This window comes from Passer montanus, unplaced genomic scaffold (assembly GCF_014805655.1).
Source record: "Passer montanus isolate IOZ18808 unplaced genomic scaffold, ASM1480565v1 scaffold129, whole genome shotgun sequence".
In the NCBI taxonomy this organism is placed as follows: Eukaryota; Metazoa; Chordata; class Aves; order Passeriformes; family Passeridae; genus Passer; species Passer montanus.
Genome location: NW_024359721.1, coordinates 117,679 through 135,897, shown reverse-complemented (window position 1 = coordinate 135,897; position 18,219 = coordinate 117,679). Strand labels below are relative to the sequence as shown.

Here is an 18,219-nt window from a genome sequence, read left to right as displayed (position 1 = left end):
GGGACCTTGCTCTCTCCATCTGCTTATCCTAACTCACACAAAAGATATTTCAGCTGGCTTTCCAAACTTTTTTTTTTTTCTCCCAGCACCTTCTTCCTCCATGAAAAAAATTGAATCTTAAATCACGAGGCACCCACCACCCTTCACATCCCTCAAAAAGCTTCACACTGTACTAATCCTCTGTGCGTATGAGAAAATTATCAGAGTCAATTTTCATCCAACCAAAGGGTAAAAAAAGCTGAAAACCCAAACCAAACAAAAAAACCCAAAACCCCACATCACAAATCTCAGATAGGAGCCTGAGATCTTCTTCCCTAATTCAGGAGATGCCTGCATTTTGCCCCAAATATTACTAAAACAAGTACCAGGGGCTTTTCCAGCTCCCTAACAGTATTACAAACAGGCAGGTTGGAGACTACTCACATCAGAAGGCATGAAGGTTGCTAAGCTGTATTTAATCTTCATATTAGCAAGGTAGCATATAAAAATATACCTTGCAGCACCAGTAAGAGAAAGGTATTCAACTCAAGCCAGGTTCACAACTAACAGCAGGAAGAGCCTTGTTGCACCAAGCCAGGTTAGGAATTGCAATTTGCACTTGTTCAAATGAGGCCTCGTCTGTATCACAAAGCGACTGCTTATTTAAGTGTGAAACAGGAACCCAGCAAGATACATATGACACTTATTCAGCAGAAAAACACCTCTTCATTTTCAGCAGAGCTGGTTATAGACAGCCACTAAAAGGAATGGGGAGAATGCACCACACAACTCCACATCCCTTCTCTCATCCCTAATTCTATTACTCATCCCCCACAGACACCGTCACTGTTTACACTGCCATTGTTCCTATTTCTCTACGAGTTATGGGTGTTCCAGGATTGTGACGTGGATTGAGAACTGGCTGAACAGCAGATCCCACAGGGTCATAATCAGTGGCACGGGGTCCTGTTGAAGGACTGTCATTGTGGTGTCCCCCAAGGTTCAGTACTGGACCCAGTGCTGTTTAACTTGCTCATCAATGACTCAGATGAAGACTCAGATGACACAAAGCTGGGAGGAGTGGGTGACACCACAGAGGGCTGTGCAGCCCTTCAGAGGGACCTCGACAGGGTGGAGAGATGCGCAGAGAGGAAGTGTCTGAAATTCAACAATGACAAATGCAGGGTCCTGAACCTAGGGAAGAGTAACCCCCTGCACCAGGACAGGCTGAAGGCTGAGCTGCTGGAAAGCAGCTCTATAGAGAAGGACCTGGAGGCTCTGGCAGACAACAAGCTGAGCATGAGTGAGCTCTCCATGAGCCATGGCCAAGAAGGCCAACAAGATCCTGAGGTACACATTAGGAAGAGCATTGCCAGCAGCCGGAGGGAGGTGATCCTGCCCTTCTCCTCAGACGTACTGAGGCTGCCTCTGGAGTGCTGTGTGCAGTTCTTGGCTCCTCAGTACAACAGAAACAGCTCCTGGAGCAGGTCAACATCTCTCTTATGAGGAAAGGCTGAGGGAACTTTGCCTGTCTAGCCTTGAGAAGAGACAACTGAGACAGGATCTCATGAATGTCTGTAGTTATCTGAAGGGAGGGTGCCAAGAAGATGGATCCAGGCTCTGCTCAGTGGTGCTGAGCAATAGGACAAGAGGTAACAGTGAGAAACTGATGTGAAGGAACTTCCACTTGAATATGAGGAAGAACTTCTTTACTGTGCTGGTGACTGAGCACTGGAAAAGGGTGCCCCAAGAGGGTGTGGGGTCTCCCTCGCCAGAGATGCTCAAGAAGTGTCCAGACACAATCCTGTGTCACGTTTCTGGGATGACCCTCCTTGAGCAGGGAGGCTGGACCAGATGACCCACTGTGGGTCCTTCAGCCTGGCCCATTCTGTGACTCTGCAAAGCATTTGGTACTGTGTAAAACTCTGTTGTACTTAACATTGCTGCAATACACATGGGCCTTGTGTTTTTTTAATAAACCAATTGAATAAAAATGGGTACAGGTAAGAAAATGCCTGCCTAAGCACTATTTAAAAACTTTCACTGATGCAGCACGTTAAGTCTCTGCATGATTCACTTGCATTAAAGATGCTCCTCTCAGTAAAAACATCCCTGTGATAAGGTATGCTTCCTATTTAATTGGGCATGCCTGGGAGCTGAGCACACAGCATGTGCGTGGGAAAGGGATGGGACCCAGCCCTGGGAACAAGAAAAGGCTGACTAAGACAAGACCAACATTTTGAGCGCACAGCAAAGCAGATCTGGCTTTACCAAGGGACACAACTCCCCTGCAATTCCCAGCGCCCCTGCTAATTCCACACGCAGGTCACCCTTCTGAGCATGCTGTCAACTGAAGCGAGAAGAAACATGAACTGCAAAGCACACGCAAGCCCAAAACGCTCACTAAGGGCAAATGCAATCCAGATTACCAGTTGGCTTTGTGGTGCTGATGGCAGCCTGCGTGCTCAGACAGAAAGACAGCAACTGCAATTAGAAAGGAGAATATGGGACTTGGATGTTTGTACAAGGCCCTGCTTATGCCCCTGGAAAGCAAATCTTGTCCTGCTTTTCTGCTACATACACAGGTGCCTGGAACACAGCCTGGAAGTCCAAGCTTTTGTCTTCAACTCCCTTTCAGGCCACCTTCAAAGTTTTTGTTTTACACAGCACTGCCTGGCACCCCTACTGTGCCCAAGCTCAGTCCTCATTACAGCACCGTCTATAAATGTGACCTAATTTTTATGCCTGAATATCAACTTCTTGGACCTCTGCCTCTCCGCAAGGCATGTGCTGGGACAGGATCACATGCAGCTGCAGCTGGAAACCGAGCAGACTGGCACTGCATAGAAGTAACTCAAACAAACCTGGCAATAAGATGACCAGCACCATGCATGCAAGCACAAAGCTCAGAAGTTTTCTCAGTCACTAAGCAGTTTAAGAACTGTGCAACATCACCTCACCACCAACCAGTCCTCTGGGGCACGGTGTGAAACAGCACAGACAGTAAGAGGACTGCGAAAACTCTTCAAAGCACAGTCCAAACCCCCTCAAACCTATTCTGCTATGCTCCACCAGTGCAAAGCTATTCCAGATTCCAAGAAGAGGAAAAAACAGTGGACCAGGCCACTAGCCACGCCAAAACATTGTAGAAACAAGCAAATCTGTAGCAGTACCAATTACCCAGACAGGCAATCAGCATCAGCCAGCTGTAGAAATTTTTAATGTTAGCTGTAATAACCTGCATTTTCAAAGGTTATAGAATTATCAAGGTTGGAAGAGATCTTTAGAATCATTAAGTCCAACTGCAAAGGCCTCTGTGCTATAACTGCCTCAGCCCCAGCGCCTTTTCCAGCCCCGCTCACCCTCTACGGGGAGCAGCCCCTCACCTCCACACTCTCTGCTACCTCCCACGCACAGGGGCTACCCCGGGGCAGAGGCTGCCACCGCAGCCAGGTCTCTGAGTAGGGGCCCGTGACCCTCCAGGGCAGCGAGGAGGCGGCAGAGCTGTTTCCTTCCGAGCTCGAAGCCTCACAAGCGCCGGCCGAACCCCGCTCGCCCTCGGCCTCCCCACCAGGCCCGGCCCGGGGTGGCGGAGCGCGCCGCCACCACTGCGCATGCGCGGCCGCAGCACCGCCACAGCGGCCGGGGACCGGGAGAGCTGCCGGCCCGGCCGCGGAGTGGGGCGGCATGGCGAGCCTGGTCCCCGCCGCCGCCTCGTCTCCCGCCGGCGCCGCGTCCCGCAGCAAGAAACGCCCGGCGAGCCCGGGCACCGGCGGCGGCGCCGCCAAGAAAAAGAAGGCGACGGCGCCCGGCGGCTCACAGGTAATGGTGAGAGGGGGGCGGCCGGCGCGCATGCGCGGTAGCGACCTGCCTTTCCCCGCCCTTTCCCGCCGTGCTGGGAGCGAGTCCCGCAGCCCCTTCCCGCCGGGGCTGCCCCCGCTCCGGTACCCGCGGCTGTCCCGGGACACGCCGGCCTTCCCCGCCTCCCCTGCCTCCTTCTCTCCCGTTCTGTCTGTGGCCGCGCTGGAAGCTGCCGAGCCCGCTGCGGTGTCCCTCGGGCCGGCGAGCCCGTCAGAGGTCGGGACGCCGAGTGTCGGGCCGGCCTTCGCGCCGCTGTGGCGCGGGGGCTGTGTCCCCTCCCCGCCATGTGCTCGGCTGGGCCGGGAGCGTCGTTTTCCCCCTTCCCGCCGGGTGTGCGGCCGGATGAGGCAAAGCTTAAGCGGGACGCCGTGTAAGGAAGCTGCGCTTGTGAGCACCGAGATGCCGTGTGGTGACACCCGCGTGGCGGCACGTCCTGGCCAAGCCGCCCTTCCCTGCGCTCGCCTCCAGCAGCAGCTCTGTCCGCGGGCTGTGCCGCGCCTGAGCGCCGTGCGTACCCCCAGGGTCAAACCTGTGACCCTGCGGGGTGCTCGGTTCGCTGCGAGGCAGACTGTGCTGGACAGAGCGCGGTTCCGCAGCCGCTGGATGTGCTGTGTGCGGCGCACATGGCCTTCTCTCAGTTGGACTAAGTGGGTAGAAGATTGACATGTGAAGATGGAACCTCAGAGCCCGAGTTTTGGGGGACAGGGTCAGTCAGGGAGGGAGAAGGGATATTAATGTCAGTTTGTCCTGAACTCCAAACCTCAATCCCAGCAGGTGGTGCAGCATCATTTCCTGCATGGTGTCACACCAGCACTCATCCCCAGTTGATGTCATCTGCCTCTTGATGAGGTGTAGATCACACCATTATAGAAATAAGCAATCACTCAAAAAAGTTCTGTTCTTCAAGTGCCACTTGATGATGAGGTGGCATCTCATGCTCCAAAATTAAGTCGTAGAAGATATTCGGAGTCAGCGAGTACATGACATCTGTATAGACTTGAGAAGCTCTTATGTCTTGGATTATTTGGATTACTTCTAGATAGATTTGGGTAGCTACAGTGGTCAAAAGATGGTTGGAAAAGGAGAATTCATTTCTTCCCCCTAGAAATGATTCTTCTCAGTAATATTTCATGAGCTATAACAGTAGCAAAGCTACAAATCTGCCCTACTGACAGTTAGGTTGCTTGTTTTCACATCAGGAAAAATGCTTATGCATTTTTCAGCAATCTTCTCTCCAGGCAAATAGAAGCCATTGTGCACGCACGAGAGCACAGACACAAACTCTTCCTCCTTTGAATGATGCTCTGGTGTTCACCCTGTGGCAGTTACATGGTTTCTTTTCTGGTGGGCTTATCCTAGGACAGGGACTACACACCACAGTGCTTAATGTCACTAACAAACTGCACCACAACTGTGAAAAATTACTGCCTGACATGATCATGTCTGACAACTTTTTCAAGGTGTGACAGAGATGATGATCTGAATTTTCCAGTGTGGAGTGGTCTGTTCTGTGCATATGTGTGTTTGTGTATGCAGATATAAAGCATTATATATTGATGTATAACTTAAATGTGTATAAAATAATTTATGCTTAAGACTTCCCAACACCCTTCAGCCTCTAAAACTGTTTTCCACACCAAACTTAATCTTGTGGACAGCTTCCAGTGTTATGAGACAATCCATGATTTCTTACTCAAGCTGGGTTTCAATACTGTGTGATAAACAGTTTTTGTAATTCTTCTCACAAGTCATTTCAGTGGAGGAAGAAGTAATTTCTCAACACAACATCCAAGTCATCGTACGCATTCATTGACTTCAGCAGTGCAGATCAATCCCACAATGAAAATAAAAAAATGCCTCAGAAAATGTGTAACCTCAGGAATGGGACAAGAAACAGCTCATTCTAGCAATCTCATTCAATGTTGCTGGCTAGCTCTGTAGCAAGTCAGTTCAAACAGAAATGAAATGGGGGCTCTGTGTGTTTTGAGTTAAAAATGTTGATTATGCCATAGCTCACCAAAATATGTCATGCCGTAGCTCAGCATTAAATGGTTTGTGTTTTAAATACACTGACATTATTTCCTTGGTTAACTAGCAAACTGCAGGTCAGATAATCCCTACTGGAAGGTTTAAAACTACCTGCAGGGATCAACTTAGATCTGGGGACTCCTTATTGTATTAAGTAGCAACTTCTGCTGAGAACCTTGTGCTGGCCTGTGTGAAAATACACTTCACGTTGTGTCAGCTGGGAACATCCCCATGTCTCTGATTCCATCCTTGTGAAATTAAGCAAAAAGGGATTTTTGTTAGTTCTGCAAATTGTATACTTAGATTTTCTCTCATGTGCTCTATGTCACAAGCAGCTGTCACAATGCTCACCCTGAAAGACATGCTGGTCTGGTAAAACTGTAAATTTCAATAATGTGTTAATTTTTTTGATATTAAAAAAAATCTTAACAATAGCAATGTAATCAACTAGGTTGAGTAACTGTGCATATCCTACAAGAAGGCAAAATTATCACACAGCATACAGATATTTATAAACCACATTTTGATTTTGGTTCTCCAGCATGTGAATTGCTACTTTCTCTAAGATACACCTTAGGAGCATTACCAAAAAACATCCTTCATCTGTTTTTTTTTAGAGCATTGTGGTAATAACACCAAGGTTGTGGGTTCAATTCCCTTATGGGCCATTCACTTGAGAGCTGGAATTGATGATCCTCGTTGGTCCCTTCCAACTCAGAACATTCTGTGTGATTTGTGTGAGTTACCGACCCAAAGGTATTGAGTCATATTTGTTTTGGAAGGACATTGCTCATAGGGCTTGTCAGTCATGTCTACAGAAGGAGACACATGCTTTTTGGACACAATGCCTGTATTTACCAAACGTAACATTAAAAGTGAGTTTACAGGAAAGCATGATTGCAAATTGATTACTTCACTTTCATCAGCATTACACAATTATTCCTCCCATGTTGTTGTGCCACTGCAAAATACCTCAGTCTTTGCTGCAGCCATGTTGAGGATTATTATGCATATTAAATGGTAACATTAATGTGTCAAAACCAGTGCTTTGTAGTGATTTATACAGCACCATTCCCTTAGATGTCCCTGCCCAGTGGTTCCCAGTAGCTGCTGATTCAGCTCCATCCCTGGCGCTTGTTCAGACTTGTTTCCAGGTCTCCTGTCTCATTAATTACTATCACTTAACCTGGGATAGAATCTTTGATACTGATCTTGAAATGCCACCAGTTTCTCTACCTTAATGTTCACGCCATTATTTTTATAAATTATACTGCAACAGGAAAGCTTTTAAAAGAGTATATTCTAGGTCAAGATGTAAGTAATAAAGTAAAATGTTTTTCTGTGACAGCTAACAATCTTTAAAGATAGAATTTGCAGTAAGATAGGAGAATGATTTGGAAAAAAAGTTTCTGATTTTATCATAGGAAGAATTAAAGAGATAAGTTATGCTAAATAATATGGTAAATAAATTTACTTACATTATTTGTGAAATAACTTCAGACTTAAACTGGTGAAGTATTTATATTGATTTTATCTATAATTATTATTATTGCTGTAATACTACTGGTATGTCTGCTTAATGCTTTCTGTATTTCTTATTCTATGTTTAACAGCAAAAGGTGTACAACAATGTTAGAAAATAAAATCAAAGTGGTTTTGTTACTATCCTGTTAAATAAGCTCATCTAATGCACCACACAAAAATAAATGGAGTGATTCTGATACAATTAGAACTCCATTTTATGTTAGATGTATCTGTATTATGATATTTTCATCTCATAAACTGAAGATCATCAGATTTCACAGTTCTGATAGACAGCTGTAAGTTCAATAAGTGGACTTAAATATGTACATATTAACATGGTTACTGTTATGTACTCAAAAGCTGCCCACTGAAGGCAGGGAGCTTATCCTAATACATAAACAACACACAGAATTTGGCCCTAAATTTCAGTAAATTTAATCAATTCTCCTGTCATGCCATATTACCAAGCCTAGCACTCTTAGTAGGAAACCATCAAATCAATTTTAAAATAACTTTTTTTTAAAAAAGCCCATTTGGTCTGGCTGTTAGTTCCTGAAAATCAAAGTTAGGGTGAATGAGTTTAACTACAGAATCTGCAAGTACCACTACAGCGACTGAGCTGACCTGCTGCTGTCACCACGTTCTGGGACAACCTCCTTTTAGAGGACCTCCTTCACTGTGCACAGTATGACAACTTTGTGAGGGAAAATTAAAAATTAGCTACTTACCACTTCAGAACTTGTTTACTGCAATCAGTATGATACCAAACTTATTCTAATTATTTTACTATTAGGCTTATTAGACTTATAGACTTTTTGCTAGACCATATTAGACTTTCTGCTACAGAAAAGCATGATTCTCCTTTGTAGTTGGAAATGTAATAAACAAGTAGCATTTCTCACCAATCCACCTGCTCTGAAAGACAGAAGGAACCTGACACAGCATACTAGTAGGGAGATATAAGTACATATCTATTTGCCAGTTTATTAAAAAGCTATCATGTCATTATGCTCTAGACTACGCTTTTTGTTTTAAAACCTCTCTCATCCTGTAAGACTGTAACAGTAATCAAAAATACATGAATTTAACTAGTGAAGCAGTTTCAGTCTGAGGCTACTGCTTGCCTGGAATGATATCTTTAAAATATACAATGTGTTCCCATGGGATGTTAATTCAAACCTAATTAAATTGATTTAAATGACACTTCAAGTGGATAAAATGTAGATATGATAGATTGCAGGTGATTGCTAGTAACTGATAAAAACTGCTAAGGTGAGCTCTTCCAGTTCAGCCACTTGCACAATTGTACCAAACCCTACCCAAGAGTTTTGGCTCTTACAAAACTAGCAGCCAGTTCAAAACAAATTGCCATGTCTTAACAAGAGTTTTAGCAGGTAGCATTTCAATTGGCAGAGTTATCCCACAAAGTGCATGTCACCAGACCACAGAGAAAATCCCCCAGACTTGCAGCTCTCAGATGGAAGCTCTCAGAGGGTCACTGCTTGTATCTAATCCTTTCAGACTCTGCACCACAAAGATACTTTCTGCAACAAAGCTGATAGTGAATAGCTGCAATACTCTTCCCAAAATACATCTTATTTTCAGGCAGTCCACTAAGGAGAAATGGGATTATCCCGAAGCACCATTTTTTGTCACTTGCACATTTGAAGTTAAATCTGTTAAGTATTGAGAATCCCTCCAGTCCCTGATGGGGAAAAATGGTAATTAAAAGACAAAAAGCAGATTTTCTAGAGAAATCTGGCAAAATTTATGTATGTTTTAAGCTTAGCTTTATTTTAAAAAGGAGAATTGCTTTTATGGAGCAATCTAGGTTAAAATGGAAACTGTCAAAACAGAGCTAAGAATTAACTTTGCTTAACATTTATCACATTTTGAAGGCTTCAGATGGTCTGTAATCATAAAACCATGTGAATTTCTAAACCAGACAATGCCAGTCTCAGAATTACCTACCTCCCCCAACCAAATGTGAATATATTTTAGTTTTAGAGTAAACACAGATGTGTTATGTTGTAGAAAGGCAAAAGCATATGTGTGTTGCCATTTACTATGATCATCAGTATGCTGGTGTCATGGGGTTTTTACCCTTCTTCATTTGTCCTAGCAGACAATTTTAATCTCTCCTTTAGCTAACATAAAATGGAGTCTTATTATGATCACACCTAGTTTCAGGATTCATAATAAACATGAAGGAAATTTAGGAGACTTAATAAAGATGGGTCACCACTTCTATCATTGGAGATAAAATAGGATAGGTTATTTTTTTGAAGGAGAAAGAGCAATCTAAAACACCTCATACGTGTACTTTAGCATGAAATTTTCTATTGAGAGGTAGTACCCCTAAAAAGTGATCTCAGAATCCAGTTAGTGCTGTAAAATATTCAGATTAAGAAAAGAAAATTTGCAGTAACTTAACCGTCTAGATATTGTTGATTTGAAGTGGTGTTAGACTGTTCTTCACATTTTTCTAAAGTGCAATAATTGTGTTTGGTAGTAACTTCAATTCTTTCTGTAGCAAGGCATTTGCAGTTATATAATTTATATATAATATCCATTTATTCAATGTGTTCATTTTGGATTAGAAAGGCTAATATTAATTTATTAGCCAGGGAGGGTTGTGAACACATTTTTCAAACATCCCAAGAAAGTGGAATGGAGAGATTGGCTGTTTATTTAAACCTGCAGAAAGCCATAAAAGTTGTGACACACTGTGTTGTGAAGTATGCCTGGCCCTGACACAAGAATTCCTATCCATAAACAGCGTGTCTTGCCTCACTGCAAAGCACACCTGCAACTTTAAGAGGCTCGATTAGGCAAATGGATAAATTTCTCATTATTGGAGTCCCAGCCTCTTACCCACCTCCAGAAGTCTGAGCTGCATGCTCCTGCTGCGTGCATCATGCCAGCTTTGGCTCTCCCCAGACCCGTTCCCACTGACAGAGGTCTGCTGTCAGGACTTGCCAAACACTCCCCCTCTCCTGGAAGCTGCATTGCTGGCTGCTGCACTGGTGAACTGGACTGATTCACAGGGAAGTCTTAACAGCTGTGGGGTGTAGCACAAGGACAAGGCACGACCAAGTGGCAAGGAAAACCATTTGTCCGCTACAAGCAACCTACTTCATAAGCTTGCATACTCTTAATTCCAGATTGCATTAATTGACTGTAACAGACTAAATGAAATGCTTGATCCCGTGTCCCTGCCTGCAGGAAGGCCTGGAAAGTAACAGCTTCAGCTGTCATATTGCTTGTCTGTCAGCCTCTAAGTCCCTCAGCTGATTCTGCTAACTGTGAGGTGCCACCAAAATAAGTTATCAAGAAATATGTACTGGTCCTAATTATTACGTCTCCCTGAAGATTTAGGAAACTTGTTCTACTTGGGATTCAGGACCACGAACATCTGCCTTTTTGAAAGCGGCATTAAATCCTTTCCTTCAAAAGTAGAAGCACACTTATGCACTGATACTTGCTTTTTATATCATCTGCCCTTACAGCTCCTTAATCTGTCCTCCACTTGAAGTTACCTGTTCCTGTCACTGCCTGAAGGCATTCAAACCCTCTTTTTCCCAAGCACACCCTAACCATTGGGCTAAGAGCAGGTCTGGGGTGGGAGTGTGGAAAGGTGTTCTTCTCTACAGCCAAGGATGGAGGTTTTCTCTCTGTTCCAAAGAGAACAAATCCATAGTTTGGTAATGAGCATGGTTATCAGAATGGTCTGCTTATGTATTTTAGGTTTTTATTTCTGTTACATATTTTGTCTTATGATAATTTTAATACAAAAAGCACAGTTCTGCAAACAGGGATCAGAACTAATTTTCTTTCTAAGCTCTAGAGAAAAAGTTAAATACTCATGCCATCTAGTAAGATGTGTTTATGATGTAGTAAAAATGCAATACTGTTAATTCAATAAATAAATTTGAAATGGATAGAAGGAAACTGTTTTGTGAGTAATACATACTTACACTGTGGTGGAGCCATCATTTTGGAAGGGGTGAATATCTATGGCTACATGTCTTGAAATTGTCCTGCCCCACGATGTTAAGTACTGGCTGACTCAGGAAAGAATTGTCCTTACTGATTAAAAGACCTGCTGTGGATAAGAAGTGTTTTTGAGAATTAAAAGATTAAATTTCTTTTATAAAGCATTGTAGGCCATTGCTGGGATTTAGAAATAGACATGAAAATAGACTATTAGTATCATATTTGTCTTTTTATCATTTATCAAACAGATAAATATAATTTGTTGTGTATCACATGTCCTTAATTTTCAATAAACACACAAAATTCCATGCTTCTGTGTACAACCTACCTAATATATGTACTACAGAAAATCTGATGTAATTAAAAAAGATAGCTGGTTTTGCAAACATCCACAGCCCTAGAGGTAAAACCTTCTACACAGTTTTAAGCAACTTCTGTTTTTGAGTTTTTGCCCTTGGAGTGTTGACAAGCTTGTAGCTTTACTTACCCTGATGTTCATAAGGATGCAGTGTGCGTATATGACAGCATTATTTATTGGTTCCTCAGATTTTTACTTTTCTGAGCTAAGGAGAGAACAAGAAGAAAGGCAGGAAAGGCTGAGACACCTGTGATTATTTCTGCATAAATTAGACAAGGTTTGTAGGTGTGGCTAGTGTCACTTAAGCAGTACAGCTGGAAAACTCAAAGTTCAGGCATTTAAGTATTTTTTCATATTTGAAAATAAAACAGCAACTTACCAAGCTAAATACAGAACTACTGCTTAGAGTTTGGTTAGATATGAATCAAGGAAACCATATTTGAAGCAAAGGTTATTGGCTTCTCAGGAGTATAGGCAATGTTCATCCGGTGAGGGAGAAAGTATTGTGAAAACACTCATCATTTAGGATAAAGGTGGAGGGAGTTAAAACCTTCTAGGAAACTGTGTGAAAGTTATGTGCCATAAAAAGTCTTTTCTGTTGGGTGTGTGGTGTATTGGTATGCATTCCATCCAGAAGCTTGTCCTAATTTTCCAGATAAACTGGTACCTTTAATAAAAGATTACTCCTCCGTCGAAAAACGTTGTTACTTTTATGCCCTGAAACCATCAGGACTACAGCAAAATACTGCTGAATTGGAACATGAAGAAATTAGGGCAGTAATTAATGTGAATTATACGACTGCTTATGTCCAAAAGAGCTTTTTATTACTAAAACCAGTGTCTTCTATTTTATAAGATATAGATTTCTAGCTGGGGAGATGGAGAGCTGCATGCAGAGTTGTGCAATCTCTGTGCATGGAAGTGTTTGTGGCCTGGTGGGGCAAAGCCCCAAGAATCTAGTCCAAGGTCAGTTTTGACCCTGCTTTGAGCAGGAGGTGAGCTGTGGCCTCCTGAGACCCCTTCCAGCCTCAGTGATTCAGTGTTGCTGTGTCAACTTCCAGATGATTGTGTGACTAAGATGGGTGTGTCCTCTCCCTAAACAAACAGTCCTGTCATAGGCAGATTCAAACGTGAAAATTACCACAAAAATCAATGACTACATTTAGACAGTATTAAGTCTCCTTATAATGTAACAATGGTTATGTTTTAGTAGAACTGCTCTTCCCTTGAAAGGACAGGACAATGTTCTGACAGCAAAATTAGCTGTTAAAGTCAACAAACTGGAATAGAAGAAAGCCATTTTTCCTTGACGTATGCACAGTGTACTCAGACTCCTCAAACCAAAGTAGTAATCTGGAAAGGTTCTTTAAATTGATTATCTTTATTTACATAATCCAGAACTAGAAGTGCTAGTTTAAGGCTCACATTAATGACCTTGAATTTGCTCCAGTCCAAAGTTCCATTTTCATCTGACTTTTTGTTAAACCTACTTGTTGAAGCCAGAATTGCCTTTTTTACAGATACAGACTTGCCCTTTTTATGCTTGTCCTTTTTTTTTATCTGTCCAAAAGATATTTTTTAGTTTGCTGAATTATTCATTGTGGGAAATGTCTTAAAACAGGATCCTGTTAAACCCACCACAAAATGTTAAATACTATGTTTCCCTCTCACCTACAATTGTGGATGTGATACCAAAACTTCACTGATTCTAATGTAGTGGCAAGGCAAATCTTTTAATAGTTCTGTTCTATTTCAAGCAAAAAAGGCAGTTGGGATAGAAGTTTATTTGAAAACACTGAACTGTCTGGCACTTTTCAGATCTGCTGCAGTTCCTCAACTTCAATATACGGTATCAGGGTGAAGTGCCACAGAACTTGCATAGCTGAGTAAACAACCACCTACTTGTACAAATGTTTCTGCAGAAATATGTCAGAAATTTGCCTTCAAATTAGCTCTACCATACAACTTTGTCTTCCTTTTTTCTCCTGAGCTGCCTCAAAATAGTCTACACGAGATACTTATATTACCTTATTTTCATCTAAATTAGAATTTGCCATATGTTTATTTTGGTTCAGTTGTCGGGGTTTTTTTTCTTTATCCAGTTAAATGTAGGTATCCATCGGATAATGCAGCTACAGTTTTGCTGAGTACAGGAAACTGGTGCACTATTTAAAGTTGGAATGCTTGGTAGTAAGTTTACTAGAGAAAGGAAAGTGCATGCAGTATTCAGGGCATGTGCAACCAGATTTTTTTGTCCCATAATATGAGACAAACAATAAAGATGACAGGTTTAGCTTGAAGACGTTTAAAGTCTAAGGTATAGTTTATTTTCTTGTCTTCTTTGAAAGACCTTTGGAGCATCTAATAAAATTACTGTTCTCTGACACATTATACTTTGATAACTTTTGGAAGGTCTGTAGAAAGAATGTTTTTATTCTCAGTTCCTGTAACATTGCATTATTTCATAGATCAGTTACCTAAGCTCTGTGTTTCTGATGTGCTGTTTCAGTATGGCAATCTTAAATACCTGTGCACAAATGGAAAAACCTTCTTCTAAGTAACTTTAGACTTAGAAGTCTATGCACCATGGCAGAAGTAGTGTGGTTAGCAGAAATTAAATAAAACTAGAATTTTAATATCCTTAAAGTGACAAGAAAAACAGGATCAAGTGCTAAAATGTGCAAAAAATAGAGAAAATGCAAAAGTGAATATTTGTTTTCTGTATTGGTTTACCCAATAGCCCGTAACATTTTGAAGGTAAAATTTAACTCTTCTAATTCAGGTGTGTTTTTTCCTTAGCAAAACAGAGTAGGAGCTCTGAAAGATACCCCCTGTTTTCAGTTGAAACTATTTAATTGCCTTTCCTTGAAGAAATATTGTTTTCTTTTTTTTTTTTTGTTACTCAAGTGTTGTTTCCCGTAAGAATGGATAATAGTCTATATAATATACTACAATCTGGAAACTGAAGGGGTTTTTTTGGTTTTTTTTTTTCAGAATAAAAAACATTCTGAAAAACATTCTCCCATCAATCATAGGAGCTGATAACTTTTTGCTTTCCTTGTCCTTGATTCAGTCCCGTGTAGATGAATGGACTTGGATCCTTCTCCTGCCTTGGCTGAAGGCTGTTACTTGGCACAGGGATTCTGGTATGCTCCCTGAGCAGCATTACAATGTTAATGGCACATGAGCATATTGTAATCCTCCACTCTTTTCTCCAGAAGTACTTTGACCTTAGCTGTTCTGTATCAAATGATGTATTTTAAACTTTAACATGCAGTTTAGCCAAAGTCCTTGACTGATTTTTTCTGATAGAGAAAGGAACATACTGGCAGGTTTTTTATAAAAATTCAATTGTGATTTACTGTACTCTTTTTTGCTAGTATGCTTCCATCCATTTTTAGTCTTAAAGCCCATCAATTTATGAGACTTTTTTATTTAGAGGGATCAAAATATTCTGTTAGCTGAGCTCACTTTTACCCTTGATACAAGTATGATCCAACATGTGCTTTTGGATTCTAAATATACTGCAAGTTTCAGCTCTAGGGCCACTTTGGCAATGCCATTCAGCTTATGCTTATGAATTTGTCCAAGCTACAATTTTCTTAATAAAGAAAACTGTCAAACTTCATAAACAAGGAGTAGTCCCAATCCACCAAATGAAATCTAAAAGTGAGAGATCCCTTGCTATTATTGAAGCCAAAGGGAGCTTTGTGGCAAATGCAAATTAAACCAAGTTTTTCTGGGATAGTGTGAAGCTATTCACAGTTGTGTCCCAATTACATTTTATCTGAGACTTTTCCCCACAGGAAATAGTAATTTTTTTCCTTTAAATATCTGTAAGTTATAAAAATTTGCTTATCACAGTACTTAAATGTATTTAAATAGGAAGACATGTTTGGCATTTGAAATCTCTTGAGAATAAATCCAAGCTTTTTACTGAGGCTTGCTCATCTTATTCTGTATTTGACTGTTTAATAATTTTGAAGAGAAGAAAGTGAACTTGAGGGTTTTCTTGTTTGTTTGTTTGTTTGTTTGTTGATTTTTTTAAAAGTGAGCAGTACCATTATGAAAGGAGATCTCGTGTCATGAATTTGCTATGTCTTTTTCCCCCAGGTTTTTAAGAAATGCTTGAGAGGTGGGGAATGTAATTAAAATCTTACTCTCCCTTTGGTTGCATTTTTAATTTTGAATTCTAACCCTCGCACATCATAATAGAGCTTTGCATTAGGGTGTTTTATACCTCTATCAAAGTGACTAAAGTAATTAGTATTTTATACATTTTGGTAAGTATTTTGTCACTGGAACCACCAGTGCAGGTGAATGATAATGGTTTTATGCTCAGGCACTGACAGGACCCTAAATGAGAATGTCGCCTTTTAATCAAGAGCACTTGGAGTCTATGGTATTGAAATGCCCTACAGAGAGCATAGAAAAGCCATCCATCACTTTCTGACAGTCCAATCTTTTAGTGCATGAGTAAAATTTTATTCAGCCTTTCTGAGGCAGTTGGAATGTGAGAGGTTTAACTCGCCTCAGAACACCACAAGTTCGAAAGCATAATGTCAAGATTGCTATCTGGGCAGCTTATGTGTCTTTGTGTATTATCTTTATTTATTTAAATTGCAGTTGAAGTGTTTTCCATGTCCTGCTTCAAACACCTTCCCCTATACTCTTACATACCCAACAGCAGAGATTATATGTAAATTTTAGTCATATGTTTGAGTTAATTTGCACAGTTGACTAGCTCTTGATGCTCAGTGGAAATATTCAGCAAGTCAGAGGGAAACCAGTGCTTTAGGAAAGGCAGGTTTTGTAAGTCTTGTACAGGTAAGTAGTACGTGGCTCAAAAATCCTCTGGGAAATGCTTAGAAGAAGTGCATTTAGTGATACATGTACTTGGAATTGTAAAGTATTATTATAATAGTTCAACATCTAATTTCAAATTTTGTGTTCTTATGTTTCTTTTTAATGACCCTCTTTCAGCTTTCTTTATAAGTGAAAACAGCAATAGCATCTGAGGACAATGTGGTAATTTAAGCAACAATATTTTTGTTGTCAAGCCTTTGGGGTATTTACTTGTGATGTCAATGGAAGCAAAAACCTGTACCAGGACCTTTGTCTGTTAGGATGAGTTGACAGTGATAAAAACCCACTGACTTAAATGGATTTACTCCCAATTTAAACTGTATACACAAATGACTTGCCAACCATAGTAGCTGCTTGAAATCGAGGACAACGATCTGCACTGTACTTACTAGCTGGATACTACTCAGGATTTTCAGGTTTTTAAGTAAATTCAGTTTTTCAGTGCCCAGTGGAACAAAATTTGCTGTGAATATGCAGAATTAGGGTTTGGGGTTTGTTTTTGGGTTTTTTTTGCTTTCTTGACATTTGAACATTTTCAAGCTGAACTGGGGAAGTTGTACTGGGCTTCATTTTAGTGAGTGGAAAGGAAGAGGGGGAAAAGTTTTTCTTGCTGAATCCAAGAACTAGTAAAATGCAACCAGATGAGGAAGACATGTTTATATGTCTTCCTGAAAAGGTCTTTGCAGCAAACCCTTCTGTCACAGACATGGTTAATCTTGTTCTAGACAGTGCTGTTTCGTCAGTCCTGCATTGTTACTGAGTCTTCAGTAAGTTTGCTTTCAGAAATGTAGCATGGTTATAATGTTGGCAGTGAGAAATTTTTTAACCATCATTTTAACTTGAGCTCTGACACCTTTCTCAGTGAATTATTCCCAGCAATGTAAAGAGCTGCATTTTTGGCTGCCAGAGGGTACGTGTTCAAGTTTTAATAGCCCCTGTCATGTCATCATGCAAAGTTAAATGATTTAAATATTCAGAATGTGCAAGAGCCCAGGCCAACCTTGTTATAGTGAGAGCTAATATATTAATCAAACAGCTTAATATATGTTCCAGTATGAGCAGTATTAGCTGGCACTCCGTTAAATAGCTGACATTCAGGTTCTACTCCCAATTTTAAAAAGTCTGCTCATATCATTGCTGCTGTCATCTAGTGACATTCGTTCTCTGTTTCCACACGGCATTCTCACTCACTGTAATTGTCTGCTAGTGAAAATACAGGTATTTTCCATCGATTTTATAAATTACCATTTTCTTCCCTGGCTGCATGCCACAGCTCTTGTCAGGATATCACAGAACTTACACACAACTAAAAGCCAAGTAAGTTGCCACAAGTTGGATATTGCTGCTTTGGAAGTAACCTACTACAGGAATAATTAGACATGCACCATTATTGAAGCTGAGTTAAAGAAACATTGTAGTAGTATTGTGATTATGAAAATCAGCTGCCAAAAGATGGTAAAAATAATTAAACTATTTCTTGAATTTCACATAGAACGGTTGAAGATAAGTGGGTTCCTCAGTAAACTGGGTGCTTGGGGCTAGACTCCTCTAATTACTTCATTTTCAATGGTGATATACAACACTCTCATCATCACTGTAAGACAAAG

At 41.1% G+C, this 18,219-nt stretch overlaps 1 protein-coding gene across 2 annotated transcripts in view; it reads left to right on the top strand.

Moving 5' to 3' along the window:
* The first annotated feature begins 3,422 nt into the window (after positions 1-3,422).
* The window catches only part of INO80C (INO80 complex subunit C), a 30,261-nt gene continuing 15,464 nt past the window's right edge, over positions 3,423-18,219 (top strand). The window contains exon 1 of one of the 2 annotated variants that reach the window (XM_039698714.1): positions 3,423-3,801. In XM_039698714.1, coding sequence (XP_039554648.1) covers positions 3,667-3,801 — 135 coding nt within the window. In that variant the 5' untranslated portion in view covers positions 3,423-3,666. The remainder of the gene's footprint in view (positions 3,802-18,219) is intronic. The other variant, XM_039698712.1, reaches the window with a different exon arrangement.